Source organism: Syngnathoides biaculeatus, chromosome 18 (genome assembly GCF_019802595.1).
Source record: "Syngnathoides biaculeatus isolate LvHL_M chromosome 18, ASM1980259v1, whole genome shotgun sequence".
In the NCBI taxonomy this organism is placed as follows: domain Eukaryota; kingdom Metazoa; phylum Chordata; class Actinopteri; order Syngnathiformes; family Syngnathidae; genus Syngnathoides; species Syngnathoides biaculeatus.
In genome coordinates this window covers 14,601,425-14,627,798 of record NC_084657.1, presented here as the reverse complement: position 1 = coordinate 14,627,798, position 26,374 = coordinate 14,601,425, and the positions used below count along the sequence as shown (strand labels likewise).

Here is a 26,374-nt window from a genome sequence, read left to right as displayed (position 1 = left end):
TTTTATATATATATATATATATATATATATATATATTTTAGGCTTTATCATAATTAGGCAAATTTGCCCTTACCTTTCTCCAAATTGCTCCACTTGTTCACAAACACTTAAAATATGACACGAGGAACCAAGAACCATCAAAAAAAAAAAAAACCTCCCCATATTGACTGATTCAAAATGTTTCCTAATTTTATATATATATATATATATATATATATTTTAGGCTTTATCATAATTAGGCAAATTTGCCCTTACCTTTCTCCAAATTGCTCCACTTGTTCACAAACACTTAAAATATGACACGAGGAACCAAGATAATGCACGTTATTACTTAATAGAAATGATTACACCATTTTTATACATATCTGTGAGAGAATGGCTTCCACAAAAGTTAAGTACATATCATATCCGTATAGGTAAACATGAAAGCATCTGAAGTCATATTTTGTGGCTCTGTGGCGACATCTAGTGGTGAGCAAGACGTCGCAGACGTTTCGCTAGCTGGTCCATATTGACGTCACCAGTTTCCTATCTTCTGATTGGTTGGTCAGAGCTTTCAGAACTTGGACTGACAAAGCACACATCTGTAGTCATCTGCACACAAAGGTAATCATTTAATGTTGAGGATTGTGCTTGTCCGTTGCAGGGGTCTGTCTAATATTTTGGCATTTGAAGATAAGCAGGCAGTCAAATTATTAGAAACACCCTCACAATAAGGGTACAAATTGCAGGTGACAATTCAATAATATCCTAACCTACCAACAACAACAACAAAAAACATCAAAAGCGAGTACAGCTAGAAGGCCCGTTTGTCGTGGGAGATACAAATATCTGCAATATTGTATCAAGGGACCATTTAAAAAATGTCATTCTTAAATAGAATGTTACACCCTCACATGTTTTGAATCACATTTCGACTTCTTAAACGCGTTGTAAACAGAGTTCAACACCAAAACAAAACTGCGAGCGTATAAATGTACAGAAAATACTCCAAGTATTCATATTGTGACATCTGTTGGACACATGCATGCCCCAATAAGAGCCCGCCCACCCAAAAAAAAAAAAAAAAAGAATATGCACAGTTTATTGTATTGACTAAGCTCCAATGGTTTCGAGTGACAACACGTAAGCGTTTTTGAGACATGAACCGTGTTGAGTCTGCGTTAACTTAATGCTAACAAAAAATGCAAAACGCCATAGATGGAGTAACATAACTAACATCTACGTGGCGCACATGTGTAAATACCCGTTCTGTGTCCCAATACACCACTCTACTTGTTTGCGCCCACAAAGAAGAGAAAAATGATAATTTTGGACAACATTATAGTCCAGTAGGGTCTTCTGCCTACGTGCGTTCACACACGTGGGCGTCCGATTGTGCGTTGGATGTGTAACACGCGTGCGGTCCAAAGAAAGCTTTGTGTGCGCGTGTGTGTGAGTTCCACAAAAAGAAGACATGTTGAGGTGAGTCAGTGTTTCACGTGATGTTTGAGGGTGGGCAACCTGCTCCCAAGGTGGGATTTTTTCAGCTCTCCTTCTCCACCTCCTCCACCTTTCACACATCCTCCTCTTCCTCCTCGGCCGCCGTCGCTCTCTCTGACTTTGCCCTTCTTGGTGTCGGCCTCGGACTTTCTGCTCGGCTGCTTCTCTCTGCGCGCACACACACGCCGCAGAAGATATGTCAGCCGTCCCCGGCCATCTGGTGTTTGATTTAGTTCGAAAACAACAGGATTTTTGCAAGCATTTTAATTTGGACAACAAATGAATAAAAATTGCGATCAATCTGTTAATACCGGCCAATTGTAACAGCAAAGTTGGCTATAGAAGCGATGAGTAGCTACATCAAAAGGAATGCAGAAACGCACGTCCAATTTTGACAGTGCGCGAGGTGCATTCGAGGACCCCCAACAAAGCAGGACATATCAAAAGCAGATGAAAAAAACACGATGAATGTATTCAACCTGACAGCGACCCGGAGATTCCACAAGATGGCACTGAATTTAATTGCGTTAGCCCAGAGGTCTCAAACCCGTGGCCCACGGGACATTTGCGGCCCATAAGATGATATTTTGTGGCCCCCACCTTAATATGAAAGTACAATGGTAGTGCGGCCTTCGAGTTTTGTATGGATGGCACTTTTACAGTGTTATGTGCAGAGCTGAACAATCACGGTGGGATAGATGGCTATTGGGTGTGTGACATTGACCGGGCTTGACGCATCAGCTGGTAAAGCATTGGCCTCACAGTTCTGAGGTCCCGGGTTCAATCCCGGACCCGCCTATGTGGAGTTTTATGTCGCCCTCCCCCCAAAAATCAGCAAATACTCAGGAGTTCACCCAGCTCGTGGCTTGTCGTCATACCTTAGTTTGCTCTCGGTGGCCCTCCGTGGCTGCACGGAGTACTGCTTCCTCTGGGCGTCCATGGTCGACGACAGCTGCGAAAGAAGATCTTGATTGATAGCCGGGGGGGGGAGCGTCCCGGTTGTCACGGCAACACGCACCGAGGAGGGCACCGACCTTGGCGATCTCCGAGATGTAGGCTCGCCTCTCGTCGTTGGTTTTGTGGAACACCTGATTCAGGCTCCCGCCCAAGAGAGAAGAGAGTTTGCACGGAGCAGACGCACGCAATGCAGAAGCTTCCGTCCGACTGACCTTCGCCTCCTGTTCGATGCCGACGCGACAGTCGGCCAGTTGGCTCTGCAGGCCGGACTTCTCATCAACGAGCAGCTTGAGGTGATGTCGCAACGACTCCTGCGGAAACATAATGGCGGCCGACATCAGAGGACTTCATGCTCCCTTTCGTTTGCCGTCCTCTCCCGGCGCGATTGAGAAGCGTCAACACTTACGGGTGGCATGTCGTCGAAGGATCGGATGGAAGCCAGACGATCTGGGAAAACAACACAAATTCTTCGACGTGTACAAAAAAAAAATAATCTAATGCACGCTCATACGTCACTTCATTAGGAACACGAATGCTAATGCTAAGCTAGTGAGAGTCAGTTCAAGAGCTGTGTTTAAAAACATGTTTGGACAACAAAATAATGAGCCTATTTTGACAGCAATAAAGTCAACAAGATACAAACAGGTCATGAATGGAAAATCTGTTAAAGTACTGTATTTGTACACTGTTACTTCCAATTACTAACCCAATACTAAAACGAAGGTATATGGGTTTCTACTTAAAAAGTGGTAGTTTATACCGAACTGACTTTTACGGTTTTGATATTCTATCTAGCTATTAATATCAATACTACTGAAGATGGTTTATTTGCGTTGAATAATTCAACGACTGAAGATGACATGGCTTCACGGCTGTGTACATGCTAGATTGAAGCTGTAGGGTTCTCTCCATTTGAAGTGCTTTACCGCCATCTTCTGAGATCTAAACGTGTACAGTTGTGTAGTTAATCCCATGAAATGTGGTTATGGGTGTAAAACAGTTGCTATGTGTCCAAACAGCAAACGAATCTGGCACCTCCGTCACCATTATTCCACTTTTGCCACATCCAATATGGCGGCGGCGTTGCCGTACCAGTGCAGTTTCCTACATTCCCGTTCGGAGACCGTGTCATTTTACCCACTGGGTTCCCACGCAGGTCTTCCAGCCTCTCGTGGATAACAACGAGCTGCCTTTGGAGCTGTACGTTGACCTCGGTCTGGGTTTCGTATCTGGTCTTCCACTCGTTTTCTGGCACACTCACAAACACAAGCAAACAAAACAAAACACGAAATGGCGTCACAATTGGTTCCCAAGTCGGCTTCCAGAAACTTTTGTCTTCCGTCACCTTCGCCGTCGACCCCGTTAAGTCTGTCCTGAAGTTCCCTCATGGTGCTCTGCAGGTCCCGTACGGACTCCTCCAGCATGTCTCTTATTAAAAAAAAAAAAAAAAAAAAAGACACAAAACATTTTTTTTAAAAATCATAAACACGAGTGTGACAAAACATAGTACAAAAACTCACTTGATTTCTCGTTCTTGCTCCAGTTCAGTTCGCAGCCGCGCCATGTCATATTTACAATAATCTTTACTCATTTTTTTAAAACCGCCGAAGTGATGGAAGAGAAAGTTTGGGCCACCTGGTATCCATAGAAACGACCACTTCCGGTTGGTGTGCGGCCCCAGATTTTACCACTAGGGGACGCTATTGTGTTTCGGGAGACGTAAGTCACGCGGAAGTGGAGGGTGCTAAAGTTAATACTGTATTATTAAGAACATTGATAACATTTTTAGGCATTTTTTTTTTTGTTGATGCTGGTATTGCTACCAGTTAAAGACACTTATTGTAATTAAAACAAAAGAAATAAACCTCGGTAACGTAACTGACGTCACTTATCAAAAATATCAAATAAGGGTAGAACAACAACAGCAGAACAATACATGAATCCATCCATTTTCTTAGCCGCTTATCCTCTCAAGGGTCGCGGGACTGCTGGAGCCCTGGACTAGTTGCCAGCCAATCGCACGGCACATGCAAATAGACAACCTTCGTGCTCACACTCGCGACAATTTTGAGTCTAAAATTAATATATAGATATATATTTCTTTAAACACTCCACACTTTCACACATAAAAAACAAATCCTTTTGGCAGTTTTGGCAATATTTTACTATGTACAGTAACATAGTAAAAGGAGCAACAACAAAAAAAAAGTTAAATAAATCTAACATAAGTTATAATAGTTGTATTTTATTATAATACTGTTATTGTAGTGATTGGACGAGGTAATATTTCGAGGCCAGTGCTCAACCAACAGTTGTCCTGGTGGGAACATCAACACATTTCAGCTCTCTGGTGTGCTTCAAGTCATACTTCTTTTTTTTTTTTTCTCTGTCTTTTCCAGTCCTTCTGACATCCTCGACTACGACTGGCCGCCCGCCGCCGCGTCCCGTTGTTGACCGGAAGCCGGGGCTGCGGCGGCCTGTTGCGTCTTCAAGCGGTCGGGCAGCAAAACCTCGACGGTGAAACTGATCCTCTTGGCCTGGAAGATGCTGTACGTGTTGTCGAATCGCAGCACGTCTGCACACAGTGGGTGGACATAGTATAGTACTACTGCATTTGGTATTAAATGATGAAATGGCTTCTAATGACACCGTTTATCACCCCGCACAATAAAAATCTGTAAATCTGTATTCTGTAATAATCCTGGGTGGCACGGTGGATCAGATGGTAAAGCGTTGGCCTCGCAGTCCCGAGGTCCCGGGTTCAATCCCGGACCCGCCTGTGTGGAGTTCGCATGTTTTCCCCGTGCCTGAGTGGGTTTTCTCCCACATCCCAAAAATATGCAACATGAATTGGACACTCTAAATTGCCCCTAGGTGTGATTGTGAGTGCGGTTGTTTGTCTCTACGTGCCCTGTGATTGGCTGGCAACCAGTTCAGGGTGTACCCTGCTTCCTGCTCCTTGACAGCTGGGATAGGCTCCAGAAATCTCCGCAACCCACGTGAGGATGAGTGGCAAAGAAAATGGATGGATGGATGGATGGATGGATGAATTGGACATTCTAAATTGCCCCTAGGTGTGATTGTGAGTGCGGCTGTTTACCTCCATGTGCCCTGTGATTGGCTGGCAACCTGTTCATGGTGTACCCCACCTCCTGGCTGTTGACAGCTGGGATAGGCTCCAGCACTCTCGTGAGGATAAGCGGCAAATAAAATGGATGGGTGGATGGAAGGACGGATGGATGGATGGACGTAATCAAATATAAAAGCACCGCTTTGCTGCCATCTGTAGCATCGTTGTGCCAAAGAACTGTGTTGAAGTTTAGGGAGCAATTATACTCAGTCGGGCCGCAGCCAAGTCTAATAGAAAAGGAGAGCTTTGCCGCCAGGGTGTAGTGGTACCACGCTTGACTTTAAGCGCGGGCAGCATGGATTCAACTGCAGACCGACTGGTGACCAATTCAGTGTAATCTGGCGTCCGCTTGAAGGTAGCTGGATTGGCCCTTGTGAGGATAAGCGGCTTGGAAAATGCTCTTGATGCCAAGGAATTATGCTGAAGTCAGGGGAGGAGCTTTGTTTTGGCGGGCCATAGCCATGTCTAATGGAAAAGTAGTGCTTTGGCAATTCTAATTTGTGGGGGGGGGGTTCGTCTACAGAGATATGAGTTTCATGCGGTGATTGTGTTTTATATTTGTGAGGTGTGCGAAGGCAGCGCACACTCACACACGCCGGGCCGCTCGCATGTGAGCGAGCCGTCTTCGGGCACCAGGTGAGCGTTGTAGCGCTGAGTCGGCACCACCGCCTCCATCTGGGCCGCCCTTTTCCACTCGCCCATCTTGGGCTTCAGGAAGACGCCGAAGCCGATGTCGGCGCCCTCGCTGGAAAACTGCCACCTGATGCCAGACATCAAAATGGAAAAAAAATGAAATTATTAATATCAATTTGTGTTGTTTTCGTGATGGGGAAACAAAGTCACAATGGAGTGATGTAGATTTAAAAAAAACAAAACAAAAGTGAACGTGGGAGGACCTGAGGACGCATCCCGGGAAGAGAATCTCGTAATCCAGTTGTCGCGTGGAGCCCCGACTGACCGTCAAGCAACGATCGTATTCCACAGACACGTGATCCCGCACGTAGTACGACGTGGGAACTGGACCCACGTGGTTGATCTGTGGAAAACATAACAGAAAACTGCATTTTTTTTTTTTTTAAAGGCGGGGAGGGAGGTTCATTCAGGACGAAGAAAAAAAAAAAAAAGGTTTACTCACATGAAATCACTGTTATCAAGGTGTGCATGCACGTCATGCATAAAATTGTTTAAAAAAAACACGCAAACATGTTTTACCAAAATGGAGCAGTTTAAAATAATTAATTAATAATATTTTTTATCTTTTTTTAAACACACTTAACATTTTGCTTCTTTCACATTCAATATGCTGATGTGTAACAGTTTTTGAGTTAAAAAAAAATATATATATATAAATATATGTATATATATATATATATATATGTATATAAAAACACACAGCAGAGCCATTTGTATTTGTAGTCCTTTTGTCATTATATTATTGCATTTTTTAATTTGAGCACAATTTCATAGTTTGGGCAGACATTGCAAGACTGTTTTAATGACACAGAAAAATTAGATTCTTATATTTAACAAGAAAGATTTCACATTATTTATATTTTTACTTTCACAATCAAATATTCAATCTGCTTTCTTTTATTTAACATTTGGAAAATATGGAAACTCATTTATATTCTGGTATATATTTTTCTATCCACCATGACAAATGTAGAAAGAAAGTGCATTGACTATTATTCATTTACATATATGTATATATTTAATTTTGTCAACAATTAGTTCATTAATTCACCGTGAAAATCACTTTTCTTTTTTAGCATTTGAAATGTTAATTTTTTCACTTACTGACAGATAATTCATAAAGGTGCAAAGGTTTGGGTGAAGACTTTTATTGTGGTGGAAAAAGGCCATTTGCAGTGTGACACGGTCTTCAACAACAGGATTTACGCTCAAAACGCAAACACGAATCAAAACTGAAACCTTTGTGACGTCACGCGGTAGCAATGCCGCTAGCCCGATTACAAAAGAAAAGAAGAAAAAGTGTTCGCCTTTCAACGTGCAGAGCCTTCCTTCCGTGCCTCACTTGTCCCGGGCCCAATTCATTATCTACAGAAACAGTAAAAGAGCAGGATCCAGCATGAGGGACGATGACGACGATGTCAGCGCCACAACCAAGCTACTAGCGCAAAGTGCTACCTTGAGCCGGCTACTGCGGTATTGTAGCGTCTACGCCAGGAAGCGGGTGCAAATTGCTTATTGTTGTGGTTGACGGTTCTGCAATTTCCTCTCGAGTAGCAACAAAAACGGGAAGATCCGTTCAGCTCTTTCAGAAAAAAGATTCCGAGAAGCGAGACCTAGAAATGCACGCGGTGGCGGATGCGATCTTATTTTGTGGAAAATGGGGGGAAATGGATGAATGAATAAAGAATACGAGTTGTACGCTCTGTTTCCATGTGTTGCTACAGTTCAGATATACGTTGGTTAAAGGTTTATACATAAACAGCGGCGTCGATGCTCGTTTTTGTTAGCTCATGTGTAGTGTTTTTGGCTTGTTAGCATGAAGCTAGCAGGTTAACAGCATAAAATCTATGTGGGTTAAAGGGAAATTCCGGTAGTTTGGATTAACAATGTATCCAATAGGTCACGTCATATGTACTGTACCTTGAAAATTTGAGGTTAATCCTCTCTCGTTTCAATTTTTTTTCGAGAAGATTTTAATCCGAAATTCCGAATTTTCATGGGTGCCGCCATTTTGGCGAGTCACATGACCTACGTGCACGGATTTGACGTAACAGGCGCGGCGACAAAGGTTCGCTTACGTCTGGAAACAATTGTGGCCAGCGCTGATTTCTCGGATTTATCCTCATCTGATGAAGAAATAGCAGAATTGGTTGATCGGGAAGACGGAGGAATACTTCCATACAGATTTGAACCTGTGGCTGTAATTAATGTTGAATATTCAGATGGTTCTTCGGACGGGAATGACGCGGCGTCTGCCGAGCGAGCTCCGGCGGCGGGCGACCGGTTCAAATCTGTGTGGACATATTCCTCCGTCTTCCCGATACTTCTATTTCTTCATCAGCCGCCCACGTAGATCATGTGACTCGAGGATTAACCTCAAATTTTCAAGGTACAGTACATATGACATGGCCTATTGGATACATTGTTCATCCAAACCACCGGAATTTCCCTTTAACCCACATAAATTGTCTGCTGTTAATCTGCTAGCTTCATGCTAACAAGTCAAAAACACTACACATGAGCTAACAAAAACTAGCATCGACGTGGCTGTTTAAGGATAAACTGTTAATCAACGTATACTGTACGTATAAAAAAAAAAAAGTAAAAGAAAAAACAATTCCAACACAAGTTATTAAGCAATTTTCACATCAAGCCAACTTGTAATAACAAAGTCTTGGTCCCTTTTTTTTTTAATTCGGGTTGCAACTGGTCACTCCTGATCTATTCTATGTAAAGCAAGCGCGTTGCTATCAGCTAATGCCGAAGCTCAAGATCCAAACTCACCCTGGTCCGGCAACGAGGGTCTCCGTCAGGGTCCGTCAGTTTCCCGCCGTAAACGGCGGGCAGCTGCTCAGGCTCGATGTGCCCGAGCAGCACTTCCTTCCAGTCGCCTGCGGAATCAAACACCCGTGACGGTCGGAAGCCATCTCGGTGAACCCCCGGAGGGAGGAACGCGCCGACGTGAGTGTCTCACCGCCGAGGATGAAGATCTTCTGCCGCGTGATCTCGCTCAGGAAGTGCTTGACGAGGTTGTAGGCCACGGGGAACAGTTTGGGAGCTGCGCCAAAGGGGGAGAATGTTCCGCCACGAATCCATTAGCGGTTTGAGAAGCGGCCTAGCGCCACGACGACTCCTCGTCCCGGATTTACCTTTAATGACAAAGAGCTTCTTGAGGCCTTCTGGGTAGTTGTCCTCGAACATCTGCAGGATCTGAGGACACCACAACACGTGAAGCACTTGTTGAACCACTTCCAAGTAGCAAAGCGCTCACTTCATTTGGTACACAAGCTAACGCTAAAAAATTGTGGCTTTATAAAGATAATGCTAACTCTTTTGCATACGAAATGGAAGTGCGAAAGGAAAATTGTAAAAAACCTCTCCGTAAGTTTCAATGGCGGGCTTCCAGAGGTGTTTGAGTCCCAGGCCCTCCACGTCGTAGATCATGGTAATGGCCTCCACGTTCTTGCCCAGCTGGAACCCGCGACATACACGCCGTTAGCACTAGCATTAGCCACGATGCGTCGCGGCAAGGCGCTGACCTTCTGCGACTGCACGGCGCACTCTCGCTGCAGCATCTCGCAGTCTCGGATCTTGGAGCGGACGAAGTCCTGCTTGGAGGCTGAGAGGAAGAGACCTTTGGGGTCCACGGGGCCGATCACGTCGTACCACACCGGGCTGCCGTCGCGGTCGTAGCCGCACATGCCGCCGGACAGGTATTTCTCAATCACCTGGCACGCAAGACGCAACAAGTTTGGCGTTTTTGGTGTCAGTTTTTGTTGTTGCTGACAGCTGACGTTTTGGTCTGTTTTGGTTCTGATTGTCATTTTTTGTTGCCATTTCATTTTTTTTTTGTCTTTATTTGGTTCCCACCTTTTGCTCTTGTAATTTTTTTATGGGTTCATGCTTTTGTTGTCACTTTGGTCCTTCCCGTTTACGGTTCTTTTCGATGTTTGTTGTTGCATTTGCCATTTTTGTTGTCGTTACACTTGTCATTTGGGTCTTTCTCAGTTGTTAATTTTGTTTTCATTTTTGTTATGACAGCTGCATTTTGTTCTTGCTCTGTTGCCATTTTTCCGTTTATAGTTGTCATGTATCAATTTGTCTTGTTATTATTGTGTGTTGTCGTCCTTTGGTTTTTAAAATTTGCTGTTTGGTTATTTCTGTTACAGTTGTGTCATTTTTGTTGGCATTAATTTTTATTGTTGTCTATCACTTTATTTTTGCTGTTCATTGTCAATCAATTATGCTGTTATAGTTGTTTGTTACCGTTTAGTTTTTTAATTTTTTTGTTGGAGTTTGTTATTTTTTTTTTTTTTAGGGATTTTTGTATGGTTCTTACAGCTGTCATTTTGGCCTCTTTTGTTATTGTTCTTTTTTTTGGTCATTATTGTCAATTTTTTTGTCCCACTTGCTGTTTTAGTCATCCCTGTTGCAGTTTGTGAAATTTCCGCTTTTGTGGTCATATTTTGTCGTTTTTGTCCTCCTTTCTTTTGCCGTCGTTTTTTTTTTTTTTTCTTTGCGATTCCGTTTTGTCGTCGTTGCTTCGTCACCTCGGGGGGCCGCCAGTCACTGATGATGGTGTCCACCTTCATTTGTTTTCTGAACTCCACGTGCTGGAACGACAAACACGCACAAACGCGATTGGGCATCTTCACGTAGGCCGCTTCATTAGGTACACTACTCCTTGCAACAACAACAACAACAAAAAGAGGAGAAAGTGAAGGGAGAAATTGTGTCAATTATTATTACAGCCTTATTATTATTATTCCTCCAGTAAGTCATCGTATATAAATTCTAAAAAAATTCTGAATATATTCTTGACCATCTGGTGGAACTGAGCAAAATTTTAGGATTAGGGTTAGGTACTTGAGGATGAACCCTTCCCTCAATGAGGGGAGCTCCACAGGCCCTCCGACTCAGAAAGTCCCCAAAACTATGAAACCCCCATCTAACTAAACAAAATGGAACATTCCCCCCCAATTAATTAATTAAATTAACAAAATTTTGACATGTCCAATGAATTAAATTACGTGTGCCTACCTCCAACCCATTTAATTCTGTTTATATTCCAAACGACCTCCAAATTTAGACATATTCAATGATATAATTAATTAATTTTACAATCAACAAATTAAATAACATTGAACCCCCCTCTCCCGTCTGCCCGTCTAATTATTCCCAGCGAGTAAGCCTACGCTTTTAGAATTTGTACACACCAATGTTCCAAATTATAGGTTCCATCCAACGTCTAGAATTACAGATTTTCCCGACCAACCTCCAAATTATGAATAAGGATAGGGGTTAGGGTTAAAGAAAGAAAATCGGGGAAAAAAGGTAAGTGGATTTAAGGTTAGGGAAAGGGGATCGGGAAAAAGGTAAATGAATTTAGGATAAGGATATGATTTAGGGTTAGGGTTAGCGCCTAATGAAGTGGCTGAGGAGCCAGTGTTGAGTTTCAGTACCTTAAGGAGGTTAGAGATAGGAATAACTGCCATCAACAGCACGTGGAGTTAGTTGTCGGGTTATCAGTACACACACGCGTGCAATGGTGGGACTGATTACAACATGACGACAGCGGGTTTCTTCTGCCCAACAATTTGCTGACAATGTTCGCACGATGCTAACAACTACCTTAGCTCCCGACGTGAACGTGTGGACTTTCTTCCCGTATCTTATCTTAACTTATCTTATCTTATCAGAGGCTTCATTGCATTTGGGCGTGGTTGAAGTGGAAATGTGGCGTTGAGCAGAGGGTGCACGCTAACCTTTCGCAACATGGCCTCCGACTTCTGGATGTTGAAGTTTCTGGCTGGAAGACAACAAAAGTTTGATGAAAGTTGCTCATGGGCATTTAGGGTATTAGCGTAGGAGTCATAACATACATGATAATGATGGGTTTTAGCCCCAAAATATTAGTATGCAATATATATTATTTCCTTTTATATTATAAAATTGTACTAAGAAAAATTGTTTTTAATTTAAAAAAATACTAAAAAAACTTCCTTACAGGGCATTTGTACAGCAATATATATGTCAAATAAAAATTATTTTATATTGCAACTTATTTTATATTAACAGATATTTACCAACAAAAAAAATACATTTGTTATGGCTATTACAGATCATTTTAAAACAAATAAATCAAATACCAAAAATTTTATAACTTTGAAAGAAATGTACGAAACAAGAAAAACATTGAAAATAAATTATCAGGTTAAAATGTTGGATTGCTTTAAAGAACCAAGAAAAAGAATTTGATAAAGCGTGTGTCGGTAAATAATTCTAATGTACAACAAAAAATAATTCCCAAAAATAACAAGATAATTCATATTCCTTTGAAGAAAGACCAAATTGTATCGATGAATGGCTTGTGATTGACTATTATAATATATATATATATGTATGATCTACAACATGTTTTATAAGGCTGACGTGACAAAACCTGATCCACAAGTGTCCGTGCAAAAAACGTGTGAATGAACATTAGCCCCTTTCAACAATTTACGAATCCGCTTCCATCACGTCTCGGAAGTCAAGTGCTGCACTGTGTCACGCAGCAGCTGACATTTTGTTTGTGTGTGCTGCCATGTTTGAAAACAAACAACAACAAAAAAATGCTTTCACAGAAGTGGCAGATGTCACCTGCAGTATTTTCACTTATCACAATACCTTTAAGTCCTCAAAGCGTTGAAATGAATGTGCAAAATATTACTCATTTTTCACAGAGCATAATTAAATCCTATATCGTCTGTCTAGGTGTGGTGCTACGCTGTTGGTGTTCAAATATCTGTTGCTTATAACTCCAGCCATATTGTTGCTAGTTTCATTAGCATGTCTAATGCATTTCCCATGATGTGCTAGCATTAACCTAGCGGACATTGTGGTGTGATTTAATACACAATGTGTATTTAATTACATTTAATCGTGTATTTGATTCTATTTACTTTTAAAGTGCATGTACTTAAACTTGTGGCAATACAGAGGTTCAAGGTTTTTTTATGTATTGTTCACCATCTGCCAAACTGCTTCCTGTTGTGAAACAAACAAGGGAAGAAAAAAAAATCTGGACTTTGATTCATCCAAAAAAAATATATATGCATTAATAAATAAATAATTTTGGACACTCGTTAGCCAAGGTACCACTGTACTACTCTTCCTTTATTCCCAGACCATAAATGACAATAACCCCTGGGTGGGCACGGGGGCAACGGCGTGTCTGCCCCTTGTGCTGTCGCAGCGCACCTTTTAATGCGATTAGTTACGGATTAGCCCGAAAGGCGCAGGAGTGCCACAGGCCTCCTCCGTGCTTCAGCACTAATCTCAGCAGGGACTGCCGGTGAAGCGTCGTAGTTGCCGTTTGGGTTTTGTTGTGGTTTGGCTACTTTTGGGAGCAAAAACAAAATGGGCGACGGTTGTGATTCTGGAAAACAAACTGCTCCCAAAAATGTTGTTGTAATGTATTGAATATTTTTTTTTTCCTAATCTAAGTGTATTTTATATCTGGTGTATATGCATGTTTTCTAAATATTTGTGTAATTTTCATGTAATTGGTATTTTATTTCTAATCCATAACTATACCGGTATATTTTTTCAAAGTTCCGATATATGCAATCTTACATAAAACCTTCATTTTTAAACATAATATCTCACTTGATATTTTTATCCTAATAGTTTCTTTGTCTAATATTTGTGATTTTTTTCATCTAATATTTGGGTCTTCTTGTCTAAAACATTGGATGATTATTCAATACATTGTTATGGGAGTTTGGCTTTTTTTGTAGTATATTTCCCCCTAATATTAGGTCTTATTTGTCAACTTTTCCAGATACTTTTGTATTTTTCCCTTATATTTCATTTTTTTTTCCAGGACGTTTGTGTATTTTGGTCTCATATTTGTGCACGATATACAGCAAAAAAAAAGGAAAAATACTGGGAAAAATCCCTACAATATTAGATAAATACACAAATATTAGAATAAAATTGCCGCAATTTAGGAAAATAAATGAGAAACAAATACACAAATATTAGCTTTTTTTAAAGCAACATGATGAATATCATAAAAGCATACAATATATTAACCCAAAAAAAGATAAAGATGTCTCATTAAAAAGAAATGTTTTTGGTTAATATGTTGTACGCTTAAAAAAATAAAATAAATTGTGTTTCTTTATGAATATTATGGGGCTTTCTTGTCTTGTCTTATATTTCCTTTTTTTCCTGTATAGTTTAGATCTGGTCTCCCTACTAGTTTAATATTTTTGTCTAGTAATTGTTGTATTTTTTGTGAACTATTTCATCTTTACTACTTAACAAGGGGTTACAGCTAATGTATTGCTCCTGACACGTAATATCACGATAACGCACGTTAATGACGTCATCATAGGATAATCCCTTTGTCAATAAAACTTTTATCAGTGCTCAACGACTTTGAAGGCGATGTCGAGGGCCTGCGCCGAAGTTCTTGAGATTCGCAGTGAAAAGATTCAGGACACAAAGCAAGTAAACAAGTTCTGATTCTTGAGACGAGGTGCAGCCGAGGGCTTGTAAAAAGTTTATTGATTAAAAAAAAATCATTATTAATTCTTATCAAGGTCTTGCTTTTGGTAGCCTAAATATTTGTACTTAGTTTAATAAAGTGAAGCACCGTACGAAAATGTCTTATTTGTTCTTTGCTCTGAGGGACAGCTACAACACAGATAAGCATAAGTATGTTGTTGGGTTTTTTTTTTACGTCATAATCTGCGATTTGAGATTTTTATCCCATTGGATGGCTCACCTCGGAGCCAGCGTAGCAGGAAGTGGTCGTGCTGGGCAGGAAGTTGAGCAAGAATGTCTTGAACCCTCTCGCGTAGCTGAGGAGAGTCAGGAAAGAAAGCGGCACGTGAGAACAACGTTTAACGTCCGAGACGGACATCTCGTCCCATCTTTTTTTCCCCCCATTCCATTCATCGGTGAAAGGCTGCGGGCCAAAAAAAAAAAAAAAAGACTGGAAAAAATAAATTTGTATTTAATCTTGGCTGGCGCATGTGACGAGGTGACCAATTACTTTGCACACTCGAGCGTGTCGGCGTCCGGCGACAAAATGATCCTTTTTGTGAGCGTTGCAAAACATCCACAATGGCGCTTTTTATCGGCAGCTTGGAACATTTCAAGTGGAACCAAACCGCAATCGGATCGATACAAGGAAAAGCTCCACAGTCACTCTTTATGTATCATATCACACTGACAAACTACTGCATGCATTTAGCAGAGATTTGGACTATAAAAAACTTGGAATCACACCTTAATGCAAAAAAAAAAAAAAAAAAATTCTGAAGTTTTTTTTTTTGTTTTTAGAATGCACAAATGGCAGCAGGTCATAACTGCCGGATTCTCTGATAGGCCGATTTCATCTTGACAAATAGTGTTGTGCAATAATTTTGTTTTGTTTTCTCTTCGTTACGTTTTTGTCCTTTGATAGTTCATAAACAAAATAATATTCACAATGAACACTTAGGAAGAACGGGGGTGTAAAGTATTTTTAAAAATAAAAAAATAAATAATAATGATAATAATAAATAAAAATATAACATTTTAATATGTCCGACAATCAATTGCATGTATTCATTGCCTTACCTGGTGCAATGCTAAGTCAATTTTTATTCATTTAAATATTAGAAATGATCTTTTTCAACAACAACAAAATACTTTCACCTAACCCAGTGCAGTGCTTAATTGTTTTATTTTTATCGAAATTAATATTGAAATTTGTCAAGTGTGATCTTTACCACTTATTGTTTTGGTTTTTTTTTTTCACTTAATATCCAAATATGATCTTACCTGTCGCAGTGCTTCAGCCTGCTTGGGGCTGAGGTCTCCCAGCCTGCCGCTCATGTCTGCGGCCTCACGATAAGCTCATGGAACGATGATGAGGAGGAGGACTACAAAGTGCTGACAGAAACAAGGCGGCTAATCGGGCAAGCACCCGGACGGACGCCCCCCTCCGTCAAGATCACTGATGGTCGCAGCCTCCACCGAGCCCTCGGCGGCAGGTGACTTGTTGAAAGGGGAGGAAAGGGAGGAAATCAAGAATGTCAACATGACTCCTCTTGTTCGTCTCCTCCTCCCTGAATCGCCCAAAGAGTAAAAACGAGTCGAGAGGATTACTCGCTCACAACTACCGGCAGGTGACTGTCCAAGCTAACATTTCATTAAGACTAGAATTTATGTTAAATGGTACATTAAAAAAAAAAAAAAAAACAACAACAAAAATCACGTTATTGAATCATAACTAATGACACGTGAATTCTGTGACTTCTTTCACAAATATACCACACTTACCTTGTCGCGTGGACCCTTAGCAGAAAACGGCATCGTGGAAAACAAAACTCGACGATAAAATGTAACGACAAAATTATTTTATGAGACTCTGGGTTGCCTTTTAATCTGCTCTAGAACGACTGAGATTTTGTTTTTAACCAAATTAAAGTACAGTACAAACAAGGTCAAATTTAGGTCGAAAAGTCATACTTTAAAAAATATATAATTACAATTACAGGCATAGTGACTGACAAAAAGAATCATTAGTTTCACTTCACGCAAAGTCTCGGTAGTCGTTTAGTTGACTTTTTGGCTGCCAAGCGAAACCGGAAATGAAAAGCAATCACGCTTTTAATTAGCTAAGATTGCGACAATTCGTCATCGATTATGAACAATTCATGAGTTTAATAGGTATAATTTGATTATTGAGGCGAAAATAAATTGTCTAAAGAAAACACCTCATGAAGAAACCTTGGGAAAATATATAGATATATGTACAGACAAAGTTACGTCGACCGACTACACAATCAAAAGAGCTCAAATTCAAACAAATCAGCTTTTGCAAAGCTAACCATCTATCAAATATATTTATGTATTTATCTACTATCTGTCTGTGTTTCCAAAGGGTCTATCTTGGCGATCACAATGTGTCTGTCCGTCCAACTTCTTGTCCTCGCTCCCACTTAAAAAAAGTGAGATGCTGCCTTCAGAGACAGTCGGAAATTACAGTTTTACCCCGATTGTTAGCGTCCCCCCCGGAAATATGTCCAATGTCTGGCCGGTTATTTATCAAGTCTCTTTTTTGCCCTCGTCCGCCATGTCTTTCTGCATTTCCTTGTCCTTGTCGTCTCTGGTGGTTGCCTGTCCCCCCTGCGACGTCCCCGGCGTTCCCTCGGGGACTTTGTCCGCCTCTGCGCCCTTGGAGCTCTTCACGATGCCTTTGGCCATCTCCTTGCCGGTGGTCTTCAGGATGGCCTTCAGCCCCAAGTTGTCCACGTTGTACGCCGTCACGCCCACGTTGGTCACCGAGCGCAGCGCTGTGTCGGTGGCCTGACCGGCGTCGTTGCCGTACCTTGGGCGCGAGGAGGTTAAACGTCACAAGAAAAGAAGTCAAAAGTCAAACTAAAATATATATATAATTGTTCGATGCACTTTATTTCAAAGGTAAGAGCTACCAGTTCAATAGATGTTTTTAAATCTGTTAGATTCCCTATAAAGTGAAATTTTATCCTATAAATTTGAGACTACAAAAAATAGTGTTTACAACCCTGCTCCCCCCCCCCCAAAAAAAAAAAAAAATCACCAAGTATGTAAAATGAGGCTTCAAAATCATCGCTGTCTTTAAAAAGTTTGAATTTTTCATGGAATTTCAACAACATAAAGTACCACCAACGAACTATTGAATATTGCAAAACATCCATCCATCCATCCATTTTCTTTGCCGCTTATCCTCACGCGGGTCGCTGGGAGTGCTGGAGCCTATCCCAGCTGTCAACGGCCAGGAGGCGGGGTACACCCCGAACTGGTTGCCAGCCAATCGCAGGGCACATTGAGACAAACACTCACAATCACACCTATAGGGGCAATTTAGAGGGTCCAATTAATGTCGCATGTTTTTGGGAAGTGGGAGGAAACCCGAGTGCCCAGAGAAAACCCACGCGGGCACGGGGAGAACATGCAAACTCTGACTGATCTACGCACTATCCCGAACTTGTGTGTGCATGACAAATCTTTCAACCAAGGACTTTGAGTCATCTCTGTGTGTGCTAAATCAACAAAATTGACAGACGGTTTTCACCACATTCCTTTATTAGTTAGCAGTACCCAGACAACACCAGAAATGAAATATACTGGGGGGGGGGGGGGGGTGAATCCACTCTGCAAGCAAAAATACATTACCAAAAAGCCAGTTGGAGGAAAGAAGAGACAAGTGGGAAAGAAGCGTTAGACGTCACTGGGAGTGTTTAATAGCTTTGCTAAGCCCCTAAATCTGAAAAGATGCACGGAAGAAGAACCAGATCAGGAAGTTCCCAAGCAGGAAGCGAACCAGGTGAGGTCAGGAGAGTCGGACTCACTTGTACGTCACCGTGTTGACCGTTTCGGACGACACGCTCTTGGCCACCAGCTTGGCTCCCGTCTCCAGGCTTGTCCACACGGTGGTGAAGCCTGGCATGCGTGTGGGGAGAATAAGACCACATCAGGGTACAATCTGTGTTTTTATTCTGCATTGCCGACACCCACCTCATATCTGTCATTAGTGGATCCACACAAAAAAAGCCTACGTCTGAAAAGACTTCGGAGCTATTTGGACCATTGTTGGGGAGTTTGAAAAAACAACAAGCTAGTTTTAAGCTACTTTTATTAGCCACTTGATGTTGATAGCAATGTCCGTAGAACCTTCAAAAAGTCTCAAGAAAACACCAGGAAGTCTGCCATTTTGTTTTGAAGAGACAAATTTATCCAACCACACCAAATCTAAAAATGAATCCCCCAGAAGCCAGTTTAGCAACAAGACGAGATTCGGCTGGCAGGTCTATCATGAGCAAAAAACTCTCCAGATCTCATCCTGTAAAACATACAGGAAGTCTGCCGTTTTGCCCATTTTCCAGTAGCCGAAATCCTGGAGACTTTAGAGCTATTTGGACCATTGTTGGGGAGTTTAAAAAAACAAGCTAGTTTTAAGATAGTTTTAGTTAGCAACTTAATGTATGGTAGCAATATCCGTAGAACCTTCAAAAAGTGTCAAGAAAACACCAGGAAGTCTGCCATTTTGGTTTGAAGAGACAAATTTATCCAACCACACCAAATCTAAAAATGAATCCCCCAGAAGCCAGTTTCGCAACAAGACAAGATTTGGTCGGCAGGTCTATAATGAGCAACGGAGTCTCCAGATCTCATCCTGTAAAACATACAGGAAGTCTGCCATTTTGCCCATTTTCCAGTAGCCGAAATCCTGGAGATTTTGCCAGATTGCTCCCAAATGTGAACCTCATGACCGCCTGTAGACAAATGTCATTCCTAAATTGCAAAGAATGTGACTTTTATATCGTCGTGTGTGAGCGTGGTGGTGGCGGTTGACCTGCGTTTCTTCCCTGGTGTGGAGTGGTTGAGAGTTCTTTGCGCTAATGAGGAGGAGAACAGCGGATCAGCGGAATTGACCCCTCCGTGGATATTGCGCAATCCGCGTCACTGACCAATCAGAGGCCAGAGATCTGCATAAACCAAAGCCCGGTTTTGCTCCCGCCATTTTCTCAGACAACATTGCATGGTCCAGTATAGGTTTAGTTAGCGTTTTATTTAACAAAAAATATGGTTAAGAGGTGTAGTCACGGACTTTGTAATAGTGACGACAGGTATCCTGAAAGGCTAGTTGGTGGAGTTCGATTCGTACCCTTTCCAAAACCGAAGACCCAGTACGAAAAATGCCTTTGATGGATCAAACTTTGTGGAAGACCGCATCATCAACTAAATCCATCTAATATCAACCGGAACACATGTTTGCACGAAGGTATGCCCTATATTTGATTTTCAATACATGTCTCGTATAAATGAATTCAAAGTTCTCCGCTAGCATAACACCGCTACGTGTGAACGATTGACACACTTATTCTTTGTTGACCGATATTTAGCGATGTCTCGGACTGCACAAACGTGTCGCTTTCTTGCTGGCTCGCGGTCGAAGCTAAACCAGACTGTGTTTGCACGAAGATATGCCCTAAATTTGATTTTTAATACACGTCTCGTATAAACGAATGAGACGTTCTCCGCTAGCATAACATTGCTACGTGTGAATGATTGAATGAAATCAGAAGCATGGCGTCTCTCTCAGTTCACAATGTATTGTATTGTATTTGCCATTTTTACTGTTTGTCTTACGTCAGCGCACGTGGCGTGACGTCACTTCAGGAGGCGTGGTTAAGTGCCCTGTACGGAGGGGTCAATTGACGGTCACCTTGCAGGCTTCTGGCGGCAACAAATCTGGCTCCCTGGAAATTGGACGGCTCCCCCTCTTTGCTCTTCATGGACTCCGGGATGAGCTTGGCGCCGTGCTTCTTCACGTGAGGCGCCACCTTCTCCGCCAGATGCTCCGCCATCGTGCTCACCCCGTCCACTGTCAACATCCACGCAAACGATCATGCGCGAAGAGCAGTCGTGCCGTTTTTGCGAGTTCTTCCGCCAGCTCACCCAAGAACTGGCTGACCCGCAGAGCGCCTCCCGTGGCCTGCTTGGCCGCCTGCAGGCCCTTGGAGACCTGCGGGCTGACCTCGGAGGGCGTCTCCTCGGGCGTCAGCCGGTCCCGGATCTTCAGCGCCCCCCTCTGAATGGCCCTGGTGGTGGCCTCGGCCCCTCGGACCACCTCGTTGCCCAACCGGGTGGCCCCTGGACACACATGGACGCCGATTAGAATATATCAGCCTAGCTTGAGTTGGCGACATGGAATTTTGTAGTTGTTTTTGTCATGGGCAGATCCAGTGAGACCACAGGAAGTCTGCCATTTTGGGCTCATGACATAAAACAGAAGACTCCAATATATCAGGGCCAAACGAAATGTCAAAATGGTGTCTTCTTCCAGTGCTCTCACCTGTCATGAGTCCCTGTCCCATCTTCTCACTCCAAGTCGGAAGAGGCGCTTTGACCTCTTTCTCGGGGAACGCCACCTGAGGCCCGAGGGGGACCGTCTCACTCAGGCTGATGACCTCAGAACCCACGCTGTCGGGACTCTTCAAACAGAATCATCACCAAAACATTTGCGTATTCGGGGTACTAACACCTTGCCAATTCGAAGTCACACCTCAAATTAATAGTCCGGTCGAGAGCTTGGATGACTTTTGTCGCGACACCTCGTACAGTGACCCAAAAAGACGCTCTGTCGGCGCACTCACCTGCACCCTGAAGTCGGTCAGCTGCGTCATCAGGTCCCGGAACGTCTCCCGCTCGGCGGCGGGCAGCTGCGACGACAGCACCACGCCGATAAAAGCGCCCGGCACGGGTGCCAGCGTGTCCGGCAGCATGAAGATGCCGGACGGGGCCAGCAGCACCGGCGTGTGGCGGGTGAGCGAGTGCAGCCAGCCGCACACCTGCAACGAACATGCAACATGAATCCAAAGAAAATAAAAAGTAAATTAATCAATCAAGCATGCAAATATCCCTTACGTGCAAGCGCTCAATATTATTCTTTCCTCTAAGGAAGTGATTAAAAATGATTGACGACAAATAGGCCTGCTGAAGCTGACTTCAGCTATCCAATTACATAAAGCCGTCAATCAATCTCGGTTCAACAAAACAATAGAATTTTTGTCACGGGTGGGCCGGGCGGGGGTGAGAGGGCGTTCGCTCGTGGCACAACAGAAGCGCTGACTCGTGCGTTAATGCCTCCATTGTGTTGGCGACGCGGGGGGCGGGGGGCAGGCGTCAACGTCTTTGTTCGCTCTGCGTGTAATCGGGAACTGAGTACAGATACAGTACTTGTACCAGGGAGTGTTAATTGGGTTTTTTGGGGGAAGTAATACGTTCCACGGCCGAGTCCAAGAGAATCGGTTTTGGTGACAAAAATGGTTTGTGCCCCCCCCGAAAAACAAACAAACAAAAACACCCTTTTGGTATTCGAAAATGTGCACTCTGATTTAAGTATGGTGTCATTTTTTAGTTACTAGTTAATTAAACACAAAACTAACGGTACTTAGTTCCATTTCTTGGTGTATGATGAGCAGTACGACAGTTTAAAGTATTTTGTGTCCAGAGATATTGTTTTTTTCCATCGTGCCAAGTTATCAAAACAGGTTTTTTATTTGCATTACTTTTGTATTTAAGAGTACATTTTTACTTTGACTGAAGTATGGTATATATCTTTCCATCTGTATTGTTCTATATTTCTGACATTACATTGGGCATTTTTATTTAATATTGTGGATTTATATTTTAGAATTTAGTGTTATATATTTGCAAGTCTTTTTCATATATTTTATATTGCTATTTTCTGATTTTATTTAGCATTGTGTTGTTTTTAGAATTTTAATCATTTTGTATTACATACTGCATTTGTCATTTTACAAGTACACATTTATAGTTTAATTGTGTCTTTCATATAGTTTTTGAAAATTTGTATTTATTTGTAAATTGTTTGTAGTTTAGCTATAGTTTTATGTCCACTTTTAAAAGTTATTCTGTATTTATAACATGAATTGGTTTGTATGCATTACTTTGTATTTTTATTTATTTTGGTTGCCCACCTTGATGGGGCTACATGAGAGGCTCCAAATGTTAGAAATGCCTCTCAAAAATGTTTTCAGATCATAAAGTGCGACGACGCAGGGGTACTCACATCCAGGAAGACGGCCCCCCTCTGATCCGGCGGCTGGGGGTCAAAGCTGACGACGCGAAGGTATCCGGGCTGCGACAGGGCGCTCACCTGCCCGCCGGGAGCCACGAAGAACATCTGCACCCCGGCGGGGATCAGGAGCAGCTCGCTGGCGCTCTCCGACGCCGCCGAGCTCGGTTCGCCCGACTCGCCCGGCCCGGCCCCGCCGGCCAGACTGCGGTGGCCTTCGGCGGGCTGGGGCGAGTACACGGGCGGCAGGGACATGGAGGGCTGCGCGGTCCTCGCCGGGAGGGGCGGAGGGATGGAGGGGTACAAGTGCTGCACGGGATAAAGGCTGGGGGTGAGGTCCGCGAGCAGCCGCTGCCTCTGGGCGGGAGGGGGCGCCCGCGAGGCGTCCAGGGCGGAGAGGTGGGCGCCGACGGTGGCCAGTGCGCCTCCCATCCTCCGCTGCAGCTCTCGGGCGCGCTCCCACAGCGGGCCCCTGTGACGCGGCCCCCCGGTGGGCACGGCCAGGCCTTGCATGAGGTGCTGCTGGCCCTTGCGGTAGTACTCGGCGGCTTCGGAGCCCTGGCCGCCCTCCTCCAGCGACAGGCCGCGGCTCAGGCAGCGGAAGGCCAGCTCGTACCGGTCCTTGATCAGCAGCAGCTCTGCCGGCTCCGCCATGCTGACGACCACACGACCCCTTGAGTTTATGCAGCATTTATGTATTTATTTATTCAGTTCACTTTTCATTCTTCTTTGTACAACTCAGACAATGTGTGTGTAAGTAGATACAAATATAAAGAATCAACACGGTAAAATGTACGTGCTGAAAAAACAGAACTATGAAATGTAAAATGGACAGTTAAATATCAAATACATATACAATGTGCAAATGTTAACTACAATGATAATGATCTCAAAAATACATGTCAAAAATATATATACTGAAAACCAATCACTATAGATGTGTGCACTATATATTTATATCTAGTATATATGCAACAGACAAATGTAAAACACGATAAAATAATAAAATTAAGACAAAATGCTAAGAAAAGTTTAAAAAATATGAATGTAAACCACCAAGTCAAATACAACTACAGTATCACTTTTTTGGGATGGGGTAGATAAAGAAAAAAGCATGCAGTTAGTAAATCCCTGGACTCCCTATCTTTAAAAGCCAAAGACCAAGTCCGAAACCTTGGTGTTCTGATTGATTCCGGCCTTTTACCATCTGAAAAACAGATCTAGAGTCAAGGCTTGCATGTGAGAAGAAGCTCATCCATGCTTTCATCTCAACTAGACTCGGCTATTGTAATGGTCTTCTGACTGGACTCCCCTAAAAGAGCATTAAACGTTCAGAATATCCCAGCTCGGGTTCTGACCCAAACAAAGACGCCAGAGCATATAACTCCAATCCTAAAGTCCTTACACCGGCTTCCTTTCATCTTTAGAATAGATTTTAAAGTTCAGGTTTAGGTCCCTGAGTACATGAAAGAAATGCTAATGTATGATTAATTATTTTATTTCGCACGGTCAATCAGCTGGAAAGCGTTGGCCTCACAGTTCTGAGGTCCCGGGTTCGATCCTGGCCCCACCCTGTGTTGAGATTGCCTGTGTGGCTTTTCTCCGGTGTACTCCGGTTTCCTCCCACATTCCAAAAACATGCGACATTAATTGGACACTCTAAATTGCCCCGAGGTGTGATTGTGAGTGCGCCTGCGATTGGCCGGCAACCGCCTCCTGCCCGTCGACAGCTGGGATAGACTCCAGCACTCCCCGCGACCCTCATGAGGATAAGCGGCTGAGAAAATGGATGAATGAATGGACTCTTTAGGAATAAAAGCCTCTGCCTTGTTTTTGATGAACATTTTCGGCACACAACGCTACTTTTAATTTTCTTTGTAATGGAAGTACGGCACTTGAGGAGCTAAAAATTAGCATGGGGGGTAACATGGTGTAAATAAGCACCAAATATGTAATCGAAAATAGCGTCCGAAAGTGCCGACAGGTGCGACCGGCCGGCTTCGTGTTTGTGTCGCGCTTGCCTGGTTTTACCTGCATGACAAGTGTCTGCTGGCTCCTTATTATTGTTTTGAGTCGTACTGTATTAGTACTTTAAACCCTAAACGTTCTTATAGGCACCGGCAGTAATCGTGGAAGAAAACTTGTACACACGAGTCGTGTAAAATTCAAATGAACATAGTAAGAAAGAAAAAAAATATTGGAAATTAAATTCAGCTCACCTTGATTTTGTAGCGTCACTTCCTGTGTGGGAGTTGGGAACCAAAACAAAACAAAACAAAACAATGTTTTCTGAAAAGCGTCCTTATTTCAGTCTCAGATGCTCACTGACCTGTCGACAAGGCGTACGAGTGATCCCCCCCCCCCCCCCCCCGTGAGTCCCGTAGCCGTGAGTCACGGGTTTTAAACGCGGGAGGGGCGCGACGCCTGTCTTTCAATCAGGTTTGTCCTCTCTTGCGGAATCGCGGGCGAGGCCGCGTGAGTCGGCACAACCCTGAGACAAACAAAGCAGAGAAATAAAATGGGGGGGGGGGGGGCTTGCGCAATAAAAATGACAAGATATACGTGTATAGAAAAAAAATGAAAACAACAAAGTACAATTAAAAATCGCATAGAGTGCAAGTAATATGATCAAAAAGTGGATATATTTTAAAAAGCATGAGAAAAAAAGAAGAGTTTTCATCCTGGATTTCAAAACATTCCCACTTGGGGCTGACCTCACCTCTGGTGGCAAATTATTCTACTTGTGTGCAGCATAATAGCTAAATCCTGCTTCACCATTTTTGTTTTGGACTCAGCGCTCCACTATTTGACATGCGTCAGTCAATCTCAGAACTCGACTGGGTTTGTATTCCATCGGCATTTCTTTCATGTATTCAGGACCTAAATCATTTCATGATTTATGGACCAGTAGCAGAACTTTCAAATCGATTCTAAAGCTGACTGGAAGCCAGTGCAAGGACTTAAGGATTGGAGTTAGATGCTGTGACCTGGTCAGAACCTGAGCTGAAGCATTCTGAACAAGCCATTGAATGCTCTTTTTCGGGGAGTCAAGTCAGAAGACCGTTGCAATAGTCAAGTCGAGTTGAGAAAAACACATGGATGAGCTTTTCCAGGTTTTTTTGACACATGCAAGACTTCAAGACCCTAGATATGTTCTTCAGATGGTAGGAGGCGGTTTTTGTGATTGATTTGATATGATTGTTGAAGATCAGGTCGGAATCTATCAGAACACCAAGGTTTCGGACTTGGTCTTTGTTTTTTTTAAAGATGGGGAGTCCAGGTATTTACCAACAGAAATTCTCTTTCCTTTATTGCCAAAAACAATTGTCTCAGTTTTGTTGTGGTTCAGTTGAAGAAAATTTTGGCTCATCCAGTTTTTTATCTGCTCTAGACAGTAGCACAATACCTCAATTGGACTGCAGTCATCTGGAGACACTGCCAAAATTCTAGTTCCGAAAAATTTGGCCCAAGGGTAGCATATACAG

The 26,374-nt window shown here is 42.9% G+C and overlaps 2 protein-coding genes across 12 annotated transcripts; both read right to left on the bottom strand.

Moving 5' to 3' along the window:
* Positions 1 to 266: 266 nt before the first annotated feature.
* Positions 267 to 4,097, bottom strand: ccdc169 (coiled-coil domain containing 169). Of its 5 annotated transcripts, none has more exons than XM_061803349.1 (8): positions 3,960 to 4,097; positions 3,785 to 3,867; positions 3,577 to 3,687; positions 2,846 to 2,886; positions 2,517 to 2,750; positions 2,361 to 2,434; positions 1,504 to 1,650; positions 267 to 594 (listed from the first exon to the last, which is right to left on the bottom strand). In XM_061803349.1, exons 1-8 carry the CDS (start codon positions 4,028 to 4,030, stop codon positions 591 to 593), a joined length of 765 nt encoding a protein of 254 aa, XP_061659333.1. In that variant the 5' UTR covers positions 4,031 to 4,097; the 3' UTR covers positions 267 to 590. The 5 variants fall into 5 exon arrangements, with proteins under 5 accessions (XP_061659333.1, XP_061659336.1, XP_061659332.1 ...); XM_061803351.1 differs by having other exon boundaries at positions 275 to 1,650; positions 2,517 to 2,570; positions 2,652 to 2,750; XM_061803348.1 differs by having other exon boundaries at positions 272 to 1,650.
* A 484-nt stretch (positions 4,098 to 4,581) lies between these two features.
* Positions 4,582 to 25,254, bottom strand: sparta (spartin a). Of its 7 annotated transcripts, XM_061803655.1 has the most exons (13): positions 16,583 to 17,355; positions 16,082 to 16,368; positions 15,039 to 15,114; positions 12,028 to 12,071; positions 10,813 to 10,875; positions 9,802 to 9,990; positions 9,638 to 9,733; positions 9,412 to 9,472; positions 9,237 to 9,320; positions 9,047 to 9,153; positions 6,466 to 6,605; positions 6,160 to 6,329; positions 4,582 to 5,014 (listed from the first exon to the last, which is right to left on the bottom strand). In XM_061803655.1, the coding sequence occupies exons 2-13, from the start codon at positions 16,133 to 16,135 to the stop codon at positions 4,857 to 4,859; spliced, it is 1,242 nt and encodes a 413-aa protein (XP_061659639.1). In that variant the 5' UTR covers positions 16,136 to 16,368; positions 16,583 to 17,355; the 3' UTR covers positions 4,582 to 4,856. The 7 variants fall into 7 exon arrangements, with proteins under 7 accessions (XP_061659639.1, XP_061659637.1, XP_061659632.1 ...); XM_061803653.1 differs by lacking the exons at positions 4,582 to 5,014; positions 6,160 to 6,329; positions 6,466 to 6,605; ... (6 more) ...; positions 12,028 to 12,071; positions 15,039 to 15,114 and adding exons at positions 18,637 to 18,727; positions 20,514 to 20,672; positions 20,747 to 20,941; ... (2 more) ...; positions 22,884 to 23,562; positions 25,109 to 25,254 and having other exon boundaries at positions 16,141 to 16,297; positions 16,583 to 16,597; positions 17,166 to 17,633; XM_061803648.1 differs by lacking the exons at positions 4,582 to 5,014; positions 6,160 to 6,329; positions 6,466 to 6,605; ... (6 more) ...; positions 12,028 to 12,071; positions 15,039 to 15,114 and adding exons at positions 18,637 to 18,727; positions 20,514 to 20,672; positions 20,747 to 20,941; ... (2 more) ...; positions 22,884 to 23,562; positions 25,109 to 25,254 and having other exon boundaries at positions 16,141 to 16,368; positions 16,583 to 17,633.
* Positions 25,255 to 26,374: the final 1,120 nt, after the last annotated feature.